At 46.4% G+C, this 21,087-nt stretch overlaps 1 protein-coding gene across 8 annotated transcripts in view; it reads right to left on the reverse strand.

Annotated features, from left to right (window-relative positions):
• The window catches only part of SMARCE1 (SWI/SNF related BAF chromatin remodeling complex subunit E1), a 32,100-nt gene extending 19,030 nt beyond the window's left edge, over window positions 1-13,070 (reverse strand). For 2 of the 8 annotated variants that reach the window (XM_077252418.1, XM_077252416.1), the window contains exons 1-4: window positions 12,607-13,070; window positions 12,060-12,101; window positions 9,164-9,207; window positions 5,416-5,514 (exon numbers count right to left, since the gene is read on the reverse strand). In XM_077252418.1, the coding sequence (XP_077108533.1) occupies window positions 5,416-5,514; window positions 9,164-9,207; window positions 12,060-12,066 (150 nt within the window). In that variant the 5' untranslated portion in view covers window positions 12,067-12,101; window positions 12,607-13,070. Of the gene's footprint in view, window positions 1-5,415; window positions 5,515-9,163; window positions 9,208-12,059; window positions 12,102-12,203 lie in introns of all 8 variants that reach the window. The other 6 variants (XM_077252423.1, XM_077252421.1, XM_077252417.1 and 3 more) reach the window with 5 other exon arrangements.
• Window positions 13,071-21,087: the final 8,017 nt, after the last annotated feature.

The following is a 21,087-nucleotide window of genomic DNA, read 5'->3' on the forward strand; positions in this document are numbered from 1 at the left end:
TCTCCTCTCTGCAGGCCCCCAGATCCAAGATGGCCGCGGGGTCCTTCCGGGTCCTGCAGGGAGGTGGCTTGTCAGTGCCTGCTGAGAGCAGGCGTTGAGAAGCCTCCTACACTGCTTGTCAGATCACTGATCTGACAGTGCTCTGCAAAGTATCAGATCAGCGAACTGACTTTATACAGTGATGTCCCACCCTGGGACAATGTAAAAAAAATAAATAAAAATTAACATGTGCAAAAATACACTGCTCAAAAAAATAAAGAGAACACAAATACCACATCCTAGATATCACTGAATGAAATATTCCAGTTGTAAATCTTTATTCATTACATAGTGGAATGTGTTGAGAACAACAAAACAAAAATGACCAATGTAAATCAAAATGAATATCCCATGGAGGTCTGGATTTGGAATGATACTCAAAATCAAAGTGGAAAATCAAATTACAGGCTGATCCAACTTCAGTGGAAATGCCTCAACAAAAAAACATGATGCTCAGTATTGTGTGTGGCCTCCACGTGCCTGTATGACCTCCCTACAATGCCTGAGCATGCTCCTGATGAGGCGGCGGATGGTCTCCTGAGGGATCTCCTCCCAGACCTGGAATAAAGCATCCGCCAACTCCTGGACAGTCTGTGGTGCAACGTGACGTTGGTGGATGGAGCGAGACATGATGTCCCAGATGTGTTCAATCGGACTCAGGTATGGGGAACGGGCGGGCCAGTCCATAGCTTCAATGCCTTCATGTTGCAGGAACTGCTGACACACTCCAGCCACATGAGGTCTGGCATTGTCCTGCATTAGGAGGAACCCAGGGCCAACTGCACCAGCATATGGTCTCACAAGGGGTCTGAGGATCTCATCTCAGTACCTAATGGCAGTCCGGCTACCTCTAGCAAGCACATGGAGGGCTGTGCAGCCCGCCAAAGAAATGCCACCCACACCATTACTGACCCACTGCCAAACCAGTCATGCTGAAGGATGTTGCAGGCAGCAGATCACTCTCCACGGCGTCTCCAGACTTTGTCATGTCTGTCACATGTGCTCAGTGTGAACCTGCTTTCATCTGTGAAGAGCACAGGGCACCAGTGGCAAATTTGCCATCCTGGTCTTCTGTTGCAAATGCCAATCGTCCTGCACGGTGTTGGGCTGGGAGCACAACCCCCATCTGTGGACGTCGGACATCCAGATCATCCTCATGGAGTCGGTTTCTAACCGTTTGTGCAGACACATGCACATTTGTGGCCTGCTGGAGGTCACTTTGCAGGGCTCTGGCAGTGCCTCCTGTTCCTCCTTGCCCAAAGGCTGAGGTAGCGGTCCCGCTGCTGGGTTGTTGCCCTCCTATGGCCCCCTCCACGTCTCCTGGTGTACTGGCCTGTCTCCTGGTAGCGCCTCCAGCCTCTGAACACTATGCTGACAGACGCAGCAAAGCTTCTTGTCACAGCTCGCATTGATGTGCCATCCTGGATGAGCTGCACTACCCGAGCCACTTGTGTGGGTTGTAAAGTCCGTCCACAAGTGTGAAAGCACAACCAACATACAAAAGTGACCAAAACATCAGCCAGAAAGCACCGGTACTGAAATGTGGTCTGTGGTCCCCACCTGCAGAACCACTCCTTTATTGAGTGTGTCTTGATAACTGCCAATAATTTCCATCTGTTTTCTATTCCATTTGCACAACAGCATGGAAACTGATTGTCAAACAATGGTGCTTCCTAAATGGACAGTTTGATTTCACAGAAGTTTGATTTACTTGGAGTTATAGGGTACGTTCACACAGGACTTTTTTGCTGCTTTTTTTTATGCTAATTTAGGTGCGTTTTTTTGGTGCGTTTTTTGGGTACGTTCACACAGGACTTTTTTGCTGCAGATTTTTGCTGCAGATTTTTGCTGCTTTTTTTATGCCAATTTTCAGCTGCTAGGACACCTCACAATGGCTCTTCACACCTTACTACCAGGAACTCACTCACAATAGATCACAATCAGGACACCTCACAATGGCTCTTCACACCTCACTACCAGGAACTCCCTCACAATAGATCACAATCAGGACACCTCCCAATGGCTCTTCACACCTCACAATGGCTCACAATGGCTCACAATGGCTCTTCACACCTCACTAACCACACCCCTAAGCTCTTGGCTGTGAGATCCCTTCCTGCTGGCCATGATTTTCTGCACAAAAAACGCAGCAAATAATGCTACATGCGTTTTTTCAGCGTTTTTGCAGCGTTTTTTTCATCACCCATTCAAGTCAATGGGTGAAAAAACGCTGCAAAAACGCAGCAAAAACGCTGAAAGAAGTGACATGCCCTATGTCCAAAAAAAGCAGCAAAGCAGAAAAAAACTGATCAAACAAAAAACCAACGTGTGTGCATGAGATTTCTGAAATCTCATAGGCTTTACTGGTACTGTAAAAAGCAGCTGAAAATTAGCATAAAAAAAGCAGCAAAAAAAAGCAGCAAAAAAGTCCTGTGTGAACGTACCCTTAGTCTGTTTAAGTGTTCCCTTTTATTTTTTTGAGCAGTGTATTTAAAAAAAAAAAAAAAACCTAAATAAAGAAAATAAATATTTTTCTAAAAAAAAAATACATTTATGTAAATTAAAAAAAACAACAAAACAAACAAACAATAAAAGTAAGCCTATTTAGTATCGCCGGGTCCGTAACGACCCGACCTATAAAACTGTCCCACTAGTTAACCCCTCCAGTGAACACCGTATAAAAAATAAAAAGAAGCAAAAAACAATGCTTCATCATACTGCTGAACAAAAAGTGGAATAGCACGCGATCAAAACGACGGATATAAATAAACAAGGTACCGCTGAAAAAGTCATCTTGTCTCGCAAAAAACGAGCCGCCATACAGCGTTATCAGCAAAAAAAATGAAAAGTTACAGCCCTCAGAATAAAGTGATGCAAAAAAAAGTGCCAAAACACAAAAAAATGATATAAATGAGGTATCGCTGTAATCGTACTAATCCGAAGAATAAAACTGCTTTATCAATTTTACCACACGCGGAACCGTATAAACGCCCCACCCAAAAGAAATTTATGAATTGTTGGTTTTCGTTCACTCTGCCTCCCAAAAATCGTAATAAAAAGCGATAAAAAAATATCATGTGCCCAAAAATGGTACCAATAAAAACAACTCCTCCCGCAAAAATCAAGACCTCACATGACTTGATGTGGGTCAAAATATGGAAAAATTAAAATTATAGCTCTCAAAATGTGGCGATGCAAAACTATTTTTTTGCAATAAAAAGCATCTTTTAGTGTGTGACAGCTGCCAAACAAAAACCCGCTATAAATGGTAAATCAAACCCCTTTCATCACCCCCTTAGTTCGCGAAAAATAATAAAATAAAAAAAATGTATTTATTTCTATTTTCCGATTAGGGTTAGGGCTAAGGTTAAGATTGGGGCTAAATTTTGGGTTGGGGCTAGAGATGGGGTTAGGGTTTGGATTACGTTTACGGTTGGGATTAGGGTTGGGGGCGTGTTCAGGTTAGGGTTGCAATTAGAACTGGGGGTTTCCACTGTTTAGGCACATCAGGGGCTCTCCAAATGCAACATGGCGTCCTATCTCAATTCCAGCCAATTCTGTGCTGAAAAAGTAAAACAGTGCTCTCCTTCCCTTCTGAGATCTGCCGTGCAACCAAACAGTGATATGGGGTATCAGCGTACTCAGGACAAATTGGACAACATCTTTTGGGGTCCAATTTCTCCTGTTACCCTTAGGAAAATAAAATTTGGGGGCTAAAATATCATTTTTGTGGGAAAAAAAATGATTTTTTTATTTTCACGGCTCTGCATTATAAACTTTAGTGAAACACTTGGGGGTTCAAAGTTCTCACAACACATCTAGATAAGTTCCTTGGGGGGGGGGGGTCTAGTTGCCAATATGGGGTCACTTGTGGGGTGTTTCTACTTTTTAGGTACACCAGGGGCTCTGCAAACGCAGTGTGAGGCCCGCAGACCATTCCATCTAAGTCTGCATTCTAAACGGCGCTCCTTTTCTTCCGAGCTCTGCCATACGCCCAAACAGTGGTCCCCCCCCACATATGGGGTATCTGCGTACTCATGACAAATTTTGCAACAACGTTTGAGGTCCAATTTCTCCTGTTAAATAAAACAAATTGGATCTGAAGTAAATTTTGTGTGAAAAAAGTTAAATGTTCATTTTTTAAAACATTCCACAAATTCCTGTGAAGCACCTGAAGGGTTAATAAATTTCTTGAAAGTTGTTTTGAGCACCTTGAGGGGTGCAGTTTTTAGAATGGTGTCACTGTGGGGTATTTTCTACCATATAGATCTCTCAAAGTGACTTCAAATGTGATGTGGTCCCTAAAAAAAATGGTGTAGTAAAAATGAGAAATCAACTTTTAACCTTTATAACTTCCTAACAAAAATAAATTTTTGGTTCCAAAATTGTGCTGATGTAGACAAAATGTGGGAAATGTTAATCATTAAGTATTTTGTGTGACATCTCTATGATTTAAGGGCATGAAAACTCAAGTTGGAAAATTACAAAGTTTTTGCCAAATTTCTGTTTGTTTTTTTCCACAAATAAACGCAAGTAATATCGAGGAAATTTTACCACTAACATGAAGCCCAATATGTCACGAGACAACAATCTCAGCATCACCGGGATCCATGCAAGCGTTCCAGAGTTATAACCTCATAAAGGGACAGTGATCAGAATTGTAAAAATTGGCCCGGTCATTAACATGCAAACCGCCCTTGGGGGTTAAGGGGTTAAATACTTATTGAAAAACAAAACAAAAAAAAACAATAGGACATAATAAAATACTGAGGACAATGCTCACATTAGAATATTATATATATATATATATATATATATATATATATATATATATATATATATATATATATATATAATCCCTGTTGCAATGCGTCCTCTGTGTACCCCACAAGTCGTTAATACAATATAGTACCCACCAAGCCACCTTGGCATTAGCACTAAGTAAAATGACTTATAGTTCTGGAGCCGTATGGTGGATTAAAAAAAAATTAATTACAAGAGAGTAAGATGTCTACATAAGCCTTGTTATGAATAGTCTCTAAGAAACAACCTCTTCACATCTGTGGATTTTATGACATACATCCCATATGTTACAAAATGTGGTTGCAAATAGGGTCACTCTGTAAGCAGAAGCCTTACCGCAGAGGAATAGTAACACAATCTGTGGGTTTTTTGGGTCAGCAGCTGGAGTCCCACTTACTCATAGGGTTAACAATGCCTCTTAGCCCACGCTGGTTAACCAGTCAGTACCTTTACCACACTGCATGGTTAGCCCGACTTTAGGGGAGAGGTCAGACTCCTCCAGAAACACAAACCCATCTTCCGACTGTGCTGCAAGGCCTCGGGTCACACATAATTACAATCTCCTACCGTTACCCTGCTGTTGCTGCCTGGGTTCCCTCCCAGCCTGTAGTTGTTGTAGGCAAGATGACTGTATGGATTGTATCCCACAAACCCTGGTGTGCTGGGCAATTGCTGATGGAAACAAATGAGACAAAAACACGAATGAGAAATGAATTCAAACAAAGGAAAGAAAATAAATTATAGAAACTGAAAAAAGTTACAAAATGAAAATGATATTGCATATGGCGTGTATAGGAAGCTGTGAGATATCCATCATTGGAGGAAACACAAGGAAAGCTTGTGGGCCAGTAGGAGCCCATTGCTCCAATATTAATAGATCCATTTTGTTGAATTACTGGTGAATTTTTTTTTTTTTTTAAAGTTGACATCTGATTCATGTCACCCAAAAAGTCAGGTATATTATTCTCTGATACGCTCCGGCACTTCAAAGAAAATGAATTTAGAAACTCCAGCGGAGGACCAGAGCAAGTGACTAGACTCTTCCCAGCACTGCTCCGGGTAATTAACAGGTCTCCACCGGACATGTACATAGGGAGAGACCAATCACTGGCAGCAGTGCTGGGAATCGCTGGCCGCACTAGTCTCAGGCTATGGTACCCAGACGGATCTTCTAACAATATTTTCTCTGAAAGCAAAGTGAGTTTTACAGAAAACCATGTGTGACGTCAATAGGGCCGCCAGGCTCTGCTTCATGCACTTTGGACATAACAAATCAGTTGACAAGTTCCCTTTACATGTCTTGGGCTAAGTTCACACTGGTGTTTTACTGCATTTTTTATGCTAATTTTCAGCTGCTTTTTACAGTACCAGCAAAGCCTATGAGATTTTAGAAATCATTAGTATTTTGTGCCTTGCATGTCACTTCTTTCAGCGTTTTTCACCCATTAACTTGAATGGGTGGTGAAAAAAACACGCTAAAAAAATGCACCAAAAACATCGGTATTGTGTTTTGCAGCGTGTTTTTGTGCCAAAACCTAATTCTACGGAATAGGACTTTTTTCCCACACTAAACTTTATCAGCATGCACAAGAGACAAATCTAGCATGCCAAAACCGCGGCAAAAAAGCATCAATTATGCAGCAAAAAATGCAAGAAAAGCATGCTTTTCCTGCAGCTTCTTTACTGCCAAGAAAAACTGCAGGAAAAAAAAATGCTGAAAAAACGCCCAGTGTGAATTTACCCTTAAAGAAAAAAAAAAAAAAATCTTACACCAAGGATCATTATTTTCCTAAGCATTAATGTCCCTTCAGGCATCCAACGAGATATCAACGTAAATCTGGCCAATCACTGATTTGCGCTGGGAAGTGGATGACATACATCTGTTGCCATTTAGCTCCCATGGGATCTAAGAGTTAATCTGCTTTGTCCTTCCATGATAGGGTAAAGTCTTATTAAAGCCAACATGGCGGTCTGATACAGCTCATTTCCGCACTGAGTGATGCCGGTGAAGACAAGTCTACAAGTATTTGTAGATGTGAAGTCACGGGCATTGCTCATTTCCACACCTTCCTTAATTACATTATTTTTACAGTAACGAATGTTGGCAGGCTAGAATATAACACTGGGCATGTGTTTTAACTGATAGACCACAATGTCCAAAGAAGTTGGCTGGGTTTCAAATTTTCATAAGATGGTCAATAAAAGATTGTAAGTGAAAGAACATTGCCCAGAAGATCCTTCATCCTCCACAGCGACAATGAACATGTATGGCCAGTTTCATTGACTGAAGGTTCAACATTAGCTCAACCATCAACCCACTTCTATGTAACGTGTGTGGCCACCATTAGGCGGACTTCCTTCCTGCTGTCCTATATTTGATGCTTCAGGTGCTTTATGAAGAATCGTTTTCGTCTGTTAGATTACAGGGGGAAAAAAAAATTGCAAATAAATTCAGCATTTTGCTGTAAATGCCAGAAGATTTGCCAAAAGTCAAGATCCCTGTGTGTGCAGGGACGATAAAAAGGCTTACAAAAGCTACAAGATTTTTATGCTTGGGCATAGAGATAAATATAAAGATTCTCAAAGGTGGAGAGTGATGATAGTCTGTGTGAGCACAAAGGAATAACTCAAGCTGGATGTAAGCAGTTATTCCCACATGTATAATGAAAACAAAAGGGACTAAGAGCGCAAATCTTTACAGCTTCTCATTTGTGCAAACATCAATAAAAAAACTAGCTTTCAGATGACTAGACAAATAAAGTTTAGAGTTTTGTTTTTATGAGCTATGGCATATTATCTATATGGGCAAAAGTACATCACAGAGAACGTGTTCCCTCGCCTAAGTGGAGGGCGGACAGCAAAGAGCAGCTCTGGCGAGCCAGTCTCTCTAATGTATTACATTGGTGGCCATTTACAGGGAACCTGTACGTTAATAGCACTCTGACACAGAGTCTCACTGCGGGGAGAAAATAAACTTTATTCCTCCCGGCAGCGTTGTGCTTTCAGTCACAGCTCTGTAAATGGAGAGCGGTGGCTGCAGCCACACCCCTGGCACTGACTGACAGCTCAGTATTCCAGCCAGCCTGCTGTCAGTCACTGCGAAAGCCGCGATTGCAGCTACCGCTCTCTAAACACAGAGCGGTGTCTGAAACTGTGCTTGGGTCATCCCTACAACTGGAAGCGGAATGGAAGCTGAATGGAGGAATATAGTTAATTTCCTCCCGGCAGCGGGGCTGTCAGTGTGGCGGCCATGTCAGTGTCAGAATGCTATTAACCACATATATGCAGGTTAATAGCGTTATTTTTATAGCATTGAGAGAACGTGCTCGGTTAAGGTGTTATCCGAGCATGCTCGGGTGCTAACAGAGTATCTGTGGTGTGCTCGAATACTATGTTCAAGTCGCTGCAGCTACATGTCTGGCGGCTGTTCTATAGCCAAACACCTGCAGGGATTGCCTAACAAACAAGCAACTCCTGCATGTGTTGCAGTTGTCGAACAGCCGCGAGACATGCAGCCGTTGAGACTCGAACATAGTATTCGAGCACACCACAGATACTCTGTTAGCACCCGAGCATGCTCGGATAACACCTTAACAGAGCAAGTTCGCTCATCACTAGTTATTTTACACGACAAGTGCCCTTTAAATGATTAGCGGCTATGTGATATCACATTTATACTGCCGCTTTCAAATATCAGACATGTGACAATCACGTTATTGCCGGGTTTCTATTTAAAAAGTGTTAAAATCAAACTAAAACAGGGTTATGGGCATTTGGGCTACCACTTTTTCCAATGGCTGCACGAGATGAGAAAATGTGATCACTATCTCAGTAGTGGGAAAGGTTAGATACTGAAAGACTAGTCAGAAATCTAACTGTGAGAAATGCAATATATCACACAGCAAAAACAGCAGCAAGCACACAGGTACCAGAGACATACACGATGACTGCACACATTGGACACACAGAACAACATTTAGATATATGAATAAAGCAGGCGGGGGGAGGGTTCGCTTTATATACAACGCTGAGCGATCAGGGGAATGGAAACAGAAAAAATAAATAATTTAAATCACATAAAAATGTGATTAAAATTAGTGCACATCCATTTTCTGGGTTTTCTGAGTTGACAAATGTACATCTTTGCTGGCTCTATGGCTTCTCAGGAGAGTGTTGTATGAGGTGTGAGCACATCAGGAGCACGATAAAGGCAGCCACAGGTCTACTTTAGACTGGAGAGGTGATAACCTGCCGCTGATCTATGCTACAGCCCTGATGTGCAACGTGTGAAGCACTGGTAATAGTAATCAGCTTCACTTACTGTTGCAGGTGCCGGGGTAGGCGGCGGGGCGTACGACGGCCGCTCTGTTGGAAAGAGAATAATGTTAAATTGGGAGGAAGTAAAAATAAGTGCATAACAATTAGTTACTTTAAATGTCAACAAGTAAAAGCTCCTGTGACAGTCCATCCATATTCTACCAGCAAGGTTCTGCAGCTGTAAAAGGTAATCCATACTAGCTAAACATAAGATTAACTGGGATATAGCAAGTCCACTTGTGTGTTAGGTTAGACCCCACAGAGGTAATGTAATGGTCTGTGACCACATTGATCCTGAGAACGGGGCTCTGGAGCCCAGGATGGGTTCTGTAGAGTCCTGTCTTGAATGGAGCAGAAGTGAACAAGTTCTGCCTCTACGACATTTATTGCCCCTGGACTGCCAGAAATAGCTGAGCACGGCTTTCTGCAGCAGTCCCATACACAATGAATGGAGCAGATGTTGAGCATGTACACCTCCACTCAAAGTGCTTCAAGAGAGGAATCTGCATAGACTCGATCTCAGGATCAATGGGAGTCCCATGGGTCAGGCCCAAGCGATCAGCAAGTTACCCCCTAATCTATACATAGGGATACTATTTTGAAGATAAATATAGTACATGCATGGTTTACAACGTCATGCTTTAGTATAGTAGATTTTCAGTTTTGAGTTAATGATATGCTCATGCTGCGGGGCGGCCTGTGGGGGGTCTTCATGTGGTGCTCTGATTAGGTATTCATAATTCAGACTGGTGACAGGTCACAGCCCCCTAGCTTACATAATAAATATTTTATGTACATTGAAAAAAAAAATCCTCTTCTGCAGGCAGCATGATCACGTGTTATGTGCAAGTAATTTTTTTCCTTTTTTTATACTATACGTTAGAAAAAAACAAAACTGATAGCTAGTACTGCACAGGCGGCGCAATAAAAAAAAAAAAAAAGTCCTCCTACAAGATGACGCCACCGCCTGTCTGCAGAAAGGGATTTTTTTTCATATATAATTCATTATGTAAACTAGGGGGCAGGTCAGTGAGGGATCAGTGATCTGTCAGAAGCCATACTGATGAATACCTAATCAGAGCACCACATGAAGACCCCCAACAACAACCACAAGAAGGATTTCATCAATCAAGGTATCATTGTAATCAGTGTAACGGCACCTGACACTGTCTGTAGGTTACTGTGCACAATCCTGCTGACAGGTTCCCTTTAAAATTGTTTTAAAGCAATAAGAGTCTCGATCCCAGAGACCTCCATCGATCGATCAAAAGCCTGCACAGAAGAGATCTGCAAGTACAGACTCATTAGTAGAGACGGGTGAATCCAATCTTACGAGTTCGGCGTTCATACCGAACAGTTATTGTCTGGTGCTAAAAGCCAAACACGGACTTTCACCGGAAGTCAGTACTGGGGTCAGAGAGAATTTTTTTCCTTTTCCAGTTCAGGTAACCTTTATTTTCAATGGGTTTTGGTTCCCGAACCAAACTTTGAAATAAAGTTCGGGTCAGATAATAAAGTTCGGGTCTGCCCATCCCTACTCAATAGGTCTGTACAATGCTGTGCTCGCACTTATGCAGGGAGTTTCTGCAGTCTCGAGCAATTGGATGGGTTATCAGGACGTGGCCTCCCCCATCAATCTGTAACACATATACAGGCACAAGTTGTTCGGCCTTAGGCTACAAGTCTGAAGCCACAATGTGCACTGCACGCCGTGAGGACCCTCCTGTGCTGATGCCAGGAGGTGTGTGACCGCAAGTATGTGATTTGCATACATGCAGTCATGTGCCAACTACATGGGCACAGCCTGGCTCAATGCAGCTAAATTAAGATACCTTCACACTAAACGATATCGCTAGCGATCCGTGACGTTGCAGCGTCCTGGCTAGTGATATCGTTTAGTTTGACACGCAGCAGCGATCAGGATCCTGCTGTGATATCGCTGGTCGTTGAATAAAGTTCAGAACTTTATTTGGTCGTCAGACCGGCGTGTATCGTCAGGTTTGACACCAAAAGCAACGATACCAGCGATGTTTTACGCTGGTAACCAGGGTAAATATCGGGTTACTAAGCGCAGGGCCGCGCTTAGTAACCCGATGTTTACCCTGGTTACCAGCGTAAAAGTAAAAAAAACAAACACTACATACTCACCTGCGCGTCCCCTGCCGTCCGCTTCCTGCTCTGACTGAGCGCCGGCCCTAAAGTGAAAGTAAAAGCACAGCGGTGACGTCACCGCTCTGCTGTTAGGGCCGGCGCTCAGTCAGTGCAGGAAGCGGACGCCGGGGGACGCGAAGGTGAGTATGTAGTGTTTGTTTTTTTTACTTTTACGATGTTAACCAGGGTAAACATCGGGTTACTAAGCGCGGCCCTGCGCTTAGTAACCCGATGTTTACCCTGGTTACCCGGGGACCTCGGCATCGTTGGTCGCTGGAGAGCGGTCTGTGTGACAGCTCTCCAGCGACCAAACAGCGACGCTGCAGCGATTGGCATCGTTGTCGCTATCGCTGCAGCGTCGCTTAATGTGAAGGTACCTTTAAGCGAGGCCAGACAGTCTAGTTGGAATGCGGTCAGGAGAACGCAGATCACATACTTAACGTCACATGGCTGCCATTCCTGGCACCTGCATTGGAGAATCCTCACAGTGCGCAGTAAATGCAATGTCAGGATTCACAAGTCTGCAGTGAGAGTGACTGCAGACTTATAGCGTAAAGCCGAACAACTATTGCCTGTAGATGTGTTACAGCTTGGTGGGGGAGGACAGGTCCTGCTAACCCATAGACTTCTTAATGAACCTGTACTTGCTGAGCTCTTCGGCGCAGTCTTTAATTAAAATAAAAAAGCCACCAACACAGGTCAGATATAAAAGAACAGGTACACTTTATAGCTAATGCAAAACCACTTACTTGACATGTTTGCTGATTACTTCTCCAATCCCAACATTGATCCTGGAAAGGGGGGAACAAAAGAGAAAAAGTCAGTGAATCTACTGTACAAGAGCTTTATCCTGATGACGGCAGCACAGAGGTTTGATCACCGCAGCGCCTTACCATGCACACTACTGCTCCTTCCAAAGTCTATGGAATGCATGGAGAGGAGATCCAGGGGCCCAGGTGACGCAGATGTGGGGTCCCTGTAGTAAAACTCCCATCCAGATTACCACAATGAGAGCTGGAGACGAGCAGTGGGTGTGTATAATAAATATGGGGGTCACACACTCACTGCATACAGGGGCACAGGCCGCACTGCTGCACGCAGGAGGCCATTGGGATGCTTTCCTTAGCACCACCATCTCCAGTGCCCCGGCCACTAGGCCGCAAAGCCTCCGCTCTCGCCAGTCACTCCCCGGCTCTAGACCCAGTGACCCGGTATTGTTCCACCTTCCATAGCCCCGTGTAGCCCGCCGTGCCCGGTGTCCCCCGGTCTCCTCGGCCGCCGCAGTCCCGCACTCACCTCGCCGCCTCAGCTCTCCCAGCTCCGGTCTATTGTTTCTCTCTCAGGAAGAGGCAGTCTTCATTTCCGTTGTCGCGCTTTCCACAAAGTAGCTCGAATTACGGCACCAGAGTCATGAGGTCGGCGTGTACAGACTGCTAAGTACAGGCGACTATACAACCAGCTTGAGAAATGTTATTAACGAATTCACAAATTTAGAGTTTGATATGAATATTGGAGAGTAATTTTTTTGTGACGAATGTGCCCTAACGAATTTGTAGCTGGTGCTTGATTTTTTTGCATTAATATTTCATAAAATGGAGAATATTTATTACAAAAAAAAGTCGCAGGCAGAGCTATTTTCTGAGCAGTCGAACACGCAATGCAGTCAATCAGTGCACCACACTTCAGGATACGAGCCGATGAACCCACTGATTGCCTGCAGCGCTGTTAACATGACGTTAGTGCTGCAGACAATAACAGACACCGGTAGCAGCAGCGGAGACTCAGTGCAGGACCCGGATAGGGAGGGTGCTGAAGTGGGTTTTTTTTTTTACTTAAATTGCAGCCGGGGAACAGAAGTTTTCCAAAACTAAAATAACCCTTTTAGGTCCTGCCAATGACTTCTGGAAACCAACACTTCAAAATAGTTTATTTTCAATTATTACATCAGGATGCTTCATCGCCAAACATGGCCAGGGCTGTTTTATTTATAAGGCTACTTTCACACTAGCGTCGTGCACTGCACGTCGCTATGCGCCGTTTTGTAGAAAAAACGCATCCTGCAAAAGTGCTTGCAGGATGCGTTTTTTCTCCATAGACTTTTATTAGTGACGCAGTGCGACGCATTGCCACATGTCGCAACCGTGCTGCGACGGTTGCGTCGGACCGTCGCCACCAAAAAACGTTGCTTGTAATGTAATGTTTTTTGGTGCGTCGTTCCCGTCTTTTCCAACCGCGCATGCGCAGCCGGAACTCCGCCCCCTCCTCCCCGCACCTCACAATGGGGCAGCGGATGCGTTGAAAAACAGCCCCCGTTATGCGGCGCATTCACTGCTTGCGTCGTTACGTCACAACGACGCAATTCGTCGTGCGTCATCCGACGCTAGTGTGAAAGTAGCCTTAGCTGAGGCCGAGGCTGAAACTAAAAGACCATCAATGTTTTGGGGTTTTTTTTGCTTGAGGCTCCGTTACCTGCGCCCCACATGCTACCTTTTCCCTTATTACGCCTCCACGAGCAGTACATTTTCAGTTTTGAACGTGATCACCCAAGATAAAACATCCCCATGATTCATTGGGCGCCAATGTTTGTATTAAGGCGAAAGAATGAAGTTCTGAGGAGACCTGATGTAACTGAGCGCTCAGTTGGGGGTTGAGGAATGAGTGTGGAGGGACATAACCTCCTAAGAAGGCTTGCCTCTAGTATCCCGCTCCTGGAACGTCAGAGATAGCACGTATAGGACACACTTGTCAACTTTCACGGATTTCCTGGGCCGAAAGGTCACACATTTTATGTAACCTCTGTCTAAAAGTGGACAATCTGAGATGGTCCTGTGGTGATTTTGTGAGTAGGACTGTGGAAGCATTCCCTGGGCCAGGCTTTGAGTGGGACTTTGGCAACTGTGGTGGTATATATCCGAGAACGTTGTTTTTTAAGGCTACGTTCACATTTGCGTTGTGCGCCGCAGCATCGGCGCCGCAGCGCACAACGCAAACAAAAACGCGGCAAAACGCACGCTAAAACGCTGCGTTTTGCGCCGCATGCGTCCTTTTTGGCCGAAAGTTGGACGCAAAAAAAATGCAACTTGATGCGTTTCTTGCGTCCAACGCTTGCGGCCATGCGGCGCACAACGCAGCACAACGCATGTCCATGCGCCCCCATGTTAAATATAGGGGCGCATGACGCATGCGGCGCCGCTGCGGCGCCCGACGCTGCGGCGAGGACCGCAAATGTGAACGTAGCCTAACTGAATGTAACACAGGTAATGGGATGCAGTGACACAGAGGCACAGAGCAAGGGTTAACAGAGGAGAACAGTTTGATTTAATAAATACAGGGAGGAATCTCCTCTCAGGGAGCAACAGGGGATAAATCAGGTTTATGTTAATAACTACATAAGAACGGAGCAACTTAAGGTGAAAGTTTTTGTGTATGTCTGTTTCACTTAGCGTGAGTCCGATGCTTGTCACTTCCTTGGAATGAAAGCTGGATGCCGGCTGAGGCCGATGCTGAGGTCTTCAGGCTTCTCTGCCCAAGAACTCAGTCTTCTCTCTTCTGGCAGCAACGGGTGGTCACCGATCTGGACCATTGAGCCCCTAGTCCATCAAATTGCTCAGCAGCCGGGAGTCTTTCACAACAACCTCCCACTCGGCGGGCTCTGCAACCAGGAGTCTCGCACAACAATCTCCCGCTCGGCGGGCTCTGCAGCCAGGAGTCTCGCAAAACAATCTCCTGCTCGGCGGGCTCTGCAGCCAGGAGTCTCGCACAACAATCTCCCGCTCGGCGGGCTCTGCAGCCAGGAGTCTCGCACAACAATCTCCCGCTCGGCGGGCTCTGCAGCCAGGAGTCTCGCACAACAATCTCCCGCTCGGCGGGCTCTGCAGCCAGGAGTCTCGCACAACAATCTCCCGCTCGGCGGGCTCTGCAACCAGGAGTCTCGCACAACAATCTCCCGCTCGGCGGGCTCTGCAGCCAGGAGTCTCGCACAACAATCTCCCGCTCAGCGGGCTCTGCAGCCAGGAGTCTCTCACAACAATATCCTGCTCGGCGGACTCTGCAGCCAGGAGTGTCGCACAACAATCTCCCGCTCAGCGGGCTCTGCAGCCAGGAGTCTCGCACAACAATCTCCTGCTCGGCGGGCTCTGCAGCCAGGAGTCTCGCACAACAATCTCCCGCTCGGCTGGCTCTGCAGCCAGGAGTCTTGCACAACAATCTCCTGCTCAGCGGGCTCTGTAGCCAGGAGTCTCGCACAACAGTCTCCCGCTCGGCGGGCTCTGCAGTCAGGAGTCTCTCACAACAATCTCCCACTCGGTGGGCTCTGCAGCCAGGAGTCTCGCACAACAATATCCCACTCGGTGGGCTCTGCTGCCAGGAGTCTCGCACAACAATATCCCGCTCGGCGGGCTCTGCAGCCAGGAGTCTCGCACAACAATCTTCTGCTCAGCGGGCTCTGGAGCCAGGAGTCTCGCACAACAATCTCCCGCTCGGCGGGCTCTGCAGCCAGGAGTCTCGCATAACAATCTGCTCAGCAGGCTCTGCAGCCAGGAGTCTCGCACAACAAACTTCTGCTCGGTGGGCTCTGCAGCCAGGAGTCTTGCAAAACAATCTCCCGCTCGGCGGGCTCTGCAGCCAGGAGTCTCGCACAACAATCTCCCGCTCGGCGGACTCTGCAACCAGGAGTCTCGCACAACAATCTCCCGCTCGGCGGGCTCTGCAGCCAGGAGTCTCGCACAACAATCTCCTGCTCAGCAGGCTCTGCAGCCAGGAGTCTCGCACAACAATCTCCCGCTCAGCGGGCTCTGCAGCTAGGAGTCTCGCCCAACAATCTCCCGCTCGGCGGGCTCTGCAGCCAGGAGTCTCACACAACAATCTCCTGCTCAGCAGGCTCTGCAGCCAGGAGTCTCGCACAACAAACTTCTGCTCGGCGGGATCTGCAGCCAGGAGCCTCACACAACAATCTCCTGCTCAGCAGGCTCTGCAGCCAGGAGTCTCACACAACAAACTTCTGCTTGGCGGGCTCTGCAGCCAGGAGTCTCGCAAAATAATCTCCCGCTCGGCGGGCTCTGCAGCCAGGAGTCTCGCACAACAATCTCCTGCTCAGCAGGCTCTGCAGCCAGGAGTCTCACACAACAAACTTCTGTTTGGTGGGCTCTGCAGCCAGGAGTCTCGCAAAACAATCTCCCGCTCGGCGGGCTCTGCAGCCAGGAGTAGGGTTGAGCGAAACGGATCGGACAAATTCAAAAATCACCAACTTTCAGCAAAGTCGGGTTTCATGAAACCCGACCCGATCCTAGTGTGGGATCGGCCATGAGGTCGCCGATCTGCGCGCAAAAGTCGCGTTTCATATGACGCTTTCAGCGCCATTTTTCAGCCAATGAAGGAGGACGCAGAGTGTGGGCAACGTGATGACATAGGTCTCGGTCCCCACCATCTTAGAGAAGGGCATGGCAGTGAATGCTTGCTTTCTGCGGCGTCACAGGGGCTATAAAGGGGCGTGCACGCGGACCGCCATCTTACTTCTGCCGATCTCAGCATAGGGAGAGGTTGCTGCAGCTTCATCAGAAGAAGGGATATAGTTAGGAAGGGAAGATTAACCCCCAAACTGCTTGTGCTGTAGCGATTTCCACTGTCCAACACCACCTTTGTTTTGCAGGGACAGTGGAGGCTATTTTTTTGTGCATCAGCTCTGTAGCTTATTAGGCTGCCTTATAAGGCTCCCTGATAGCTGCATTGCTGTTTGTACGCCGCTGTGCAAACCAACTGCTTTTTTAAAAGCAAAAATCCTGTTGCTCCTTTCTGCACAGTTCTATTGTTTATTTGTCCACACTTTTGTGTGCAGCGGTCCTTTTTATTGCTGCCATACTTGTCCTGAGATCATTGTAGGGAGATTGAAATTGTACCACAGTCCTTGTATTTTTTCATATATCTTCCAGCCACTTTCTGACACTTACATTGTGTTGTTATATACACTGGGCCTGAGTTTTGGTTCAGTCTCCAATAAAAAAGTGAGATTCAAATTCTCACAAAGTGGATATACTTCAGTCCTGTTAGTTTGTCGTATGTCAGCCAGCCACTTTCTCATACCTCCCAACTTTTGAAGATGGGAAAGAGGGACAAAGTTTGCGGCGCGCGAAGCAATTTTAGGCCACGCCTCTGACCACACCCATTCATAATTAGTCACACCCATATCCACGTCCCAACCACACCCATTTAGCACTGCTGATCACACTGTTTCATATACAATAATTATAAACAAAAAAATATGGCCACACAGTGCCCCATACTGTATAATGGCCACACATGATGCTCCATACTGTATGATGACCACACATGACGCTCCATACTGTATAATGAACACACATGATGCTCCATACTGTATAATGACTGCACATGATGCCCCATACTGTATAATGACTGCACATGATGCTCCATACTGTATAATGACTGCACATGATGCTCCATACTGTATACTGGCTGCACATGATGCTCCATACTGTATAATGAACACACATGATGTTCCATACTGTATAATGACCGCACATGATGCTCCATACTGTATAATGGCCGCACATGATGCTCCATACTGTATAATGGCCACACAGTGCCCCATACTGTATAATGGCCACACATGATGCTCCATACTGTATGATGACCACACATGATGCTCCATACTGTATAATGAACACACATGATGCTCCATACTGTATAATGACTGCACATGATGCCCCATACTGTATAATGACTGCACATGATGCTCCATACTGTATAATGACTGCACATGATGTTCCATACTGTATACTGGCTGCACATGATGCTCCATACTGTATAATGAACGCACATGATGTTCCATACTGTATAATGACCGCACATGATGCTCCATACTGTATAATGGCCGCACATGATGCTCCATACTGTATAATGGCCACACAGTGCCCCATACTGTATAATGGCCACACATGATGCTCCATACTGTATGATGACCACACATGATGCTCCATACTGTATAATGAACACACATGATGCTCCATACTGTATAATGACTGCACATGATGCCCCATACTGTATAATGACTGCACATGATGCTCCATACTGTATAATGACTGCACATGATGTTCCATACTGTATACTGGCTGCACATGATGCTCCATACTGTATAATGAACACACATGATGTTCCATACTGTATAATGACCGCGCATGAATCTCCATACTGTATAATGGCCGCACATGATGCTCCATACTGTATAATGGCCACACAGTGCCCCATACTGTATAATGGCCACACATGATGCTCCATACTGTATGATGACCACACATGACGCTCCATACTGTATAATGACTGCACATGATGCCCCATACTGTATAATGACTGCACATGATGCTCCATACTGTATAATGACTGCACATGATGCTCCATACTGTATACTGGCTGCACATGATGCTCCATACTGTATAATGAACACACATGATGTTCCATACTGTATAATGACCGCACATGATGTTCCATACTGTATAATGACCGCACATGATGTTCCATACTGTATACTGGCTGCACATGATGCTCCATACTGTATAATGAACACACATGATGCTCCATACTGTATAATGACTGCACATGATGCCCCATACTGTATAATGACTGCACATGATGCTCCATACTGTATAATGACTGCACATGATGCTCCATACTGTATACTGGCTGCACATGATGCTCCATACTGTATAATGAACACACATGATGTTCCATACTGTATAATGACCGCACATGATGCTCCATACTGTATAATGGCCGCACATGATGCTCCATACTGTATACTGGCTGCACATGATGCTCCATACTGTATAGTGACCGCACATGATGCTCCATACTGTATACTGGCTGCACATGATACTTCATACTGTATAATGACCGCACATGATGCTCCATACTGTATAATGACCGCACATGATGCTCCATACTGTATAATGACCGCACATGATGCTACATACTGTATAATGACTGCACATGATGCTCCATACTGTATAATGGCCACACAGTTCTCCATACTGTATAATGACTGCACATGATGCTCTATACTGTATAATGATACCCCTCCTGTATGCATGGCTCATATTCCCCCCCCCTCCTGTATGTATGGCTCATATTTCCCCCCCCTGTATGCATGGCTCATATTCCCCCCCCCCCTGTATGCATGGCTCATATTCCCCCCTGTATGCATGGCTCATATTCCCCCCCTGTATGCATGGCTCATATTCCCCCCTGTATGCATGGCTCACATTCCCCCCCCTCCTCTATGCATGGCTCATATTCCCTCCCCTCCTGTATGTATGGGTCATATTCCCCCCCCCGTATGCGTGGCTCATATTCCCCCCCCCCTCCTGTATGCATGGCTCATATTCCCCCCTGTATGCGTGGCTCATATTCCCCCCCCCCTGTATGTATGGCTCATATTTCCCCCTCCTGTATGCATGGCTCATCTCTCCACCCCCTCCCCCACGCTCCCCCCACGCTCCCATTTTGAACGGCGCGGCTTACCGTCCACCTTCATCCCCCCTACCCTGTCCCCCGTCCCTCATACTTACCTGTTCCTCACCGCGCGGCCATCCCTCTCGCTCTGTGTCCCGACTCCCGGCTCAGCAGCACCTTCTTCCTGGGTGAGCGGTCAGGTGATACCTCATTAAGGTCATGAATATGTGCATATTCATGAGCGGGGCGGGGTCGGTTGGGAGGTGACCCAGCTTTTATAAAAAAAAAACAGCCACAAACCTTGCTCAGGTGCCGCCCCCTGCATTGTCCCCGCCCTAGGCACGTAGTGCGGGACAACTAATGTCCCGCCCGGGATCCCAGGGCTGACTGTCAAAATCAGGACAGTCCCGCGGGATCCGGGACGGTTGGGAGGTATAACTTTCTGCCACTCACATTGTGTTGTTTTATGCACAGGGCCTGAGTTTTGGTTCAGTCTCCCCCAAAAAAAGGGAGATTTAAATTCTCAACAAGTTTATATACACCTTCTACCTTGTTTTACAGTACCATATAACAGTTGTTATTTTGGTAACATTTTCCAAAAAATGAGGAAGTCTGGTGGAAGAGCCCGTGGGCGGTGGTTGCCAGCTGGTACTGAGGGTGGTGGTGGTGGTGGTGCATCTGGTGGTAGTGGCAAAAGCATCTAAAATAGACACCTGGCCTGAATTGGCAGAATATGCATTACAGGAGCTCACTTGTCCAGCTGCTAGTGTGCTATCAGAAAGAGTCCTCAGTGCTGCTGGTTCAATACTGACTGAAGAAAGGACACGTCTGGCTACCCGAAATGTTGATGATCTAACCTTCATTAAAATGAACCAGTCATGAATTTCAAATTATTTTGCCCCACCTTCCCCTGCTGACACATAGCTTGCCTGAAAAATGTCTTGCTTTTGGCCTCCTCTTACTGACTTCTCCAATTCCTCAATTTGCAGCTGCTGAATGTCCAGCATAGGCCATTTTTATACCTCCCTAAATGGGCTGACTCCCCCCACAGGGCCGTGGTCACCACCTGGCACAAGCACCCGTGCGAGAGCCGTTTGCCTGGACAGGTGGGTGGGCCAGGGCCGGACTGGCCATCGGGCACTTCTGGCAAATGCCAGAAGGGCCGGTGCCAGTAGTGGGCCGCTCGATCCGCCTCCCTCCCCCCGCCCCCGCCGTCGCATTCAACTATACCGGCGTATAGATGCCGGTACAGTTGAACGCAATGATGGAGGAGAGAGCGTCTACAGACGCTCCCTCTCCCATCATTCCCCTCTCTGC

Source organism: Ranitomeya variabilis, chromosome 4 (genome assembly GCF_051348905.1).
Source record: "Ranitomeya variabilis isolate aRanVar5 chromosome 4, aRanVar5.hap1, whole genome shotgun sequence".
NCBI classification, from domain to species: domain Eukaryota; kingdom Metazoa; phylum Chordata; class Amphibia; order Anura; family Dendrobatidae; genus Ranitomeya; species Ranitomeya variabilis.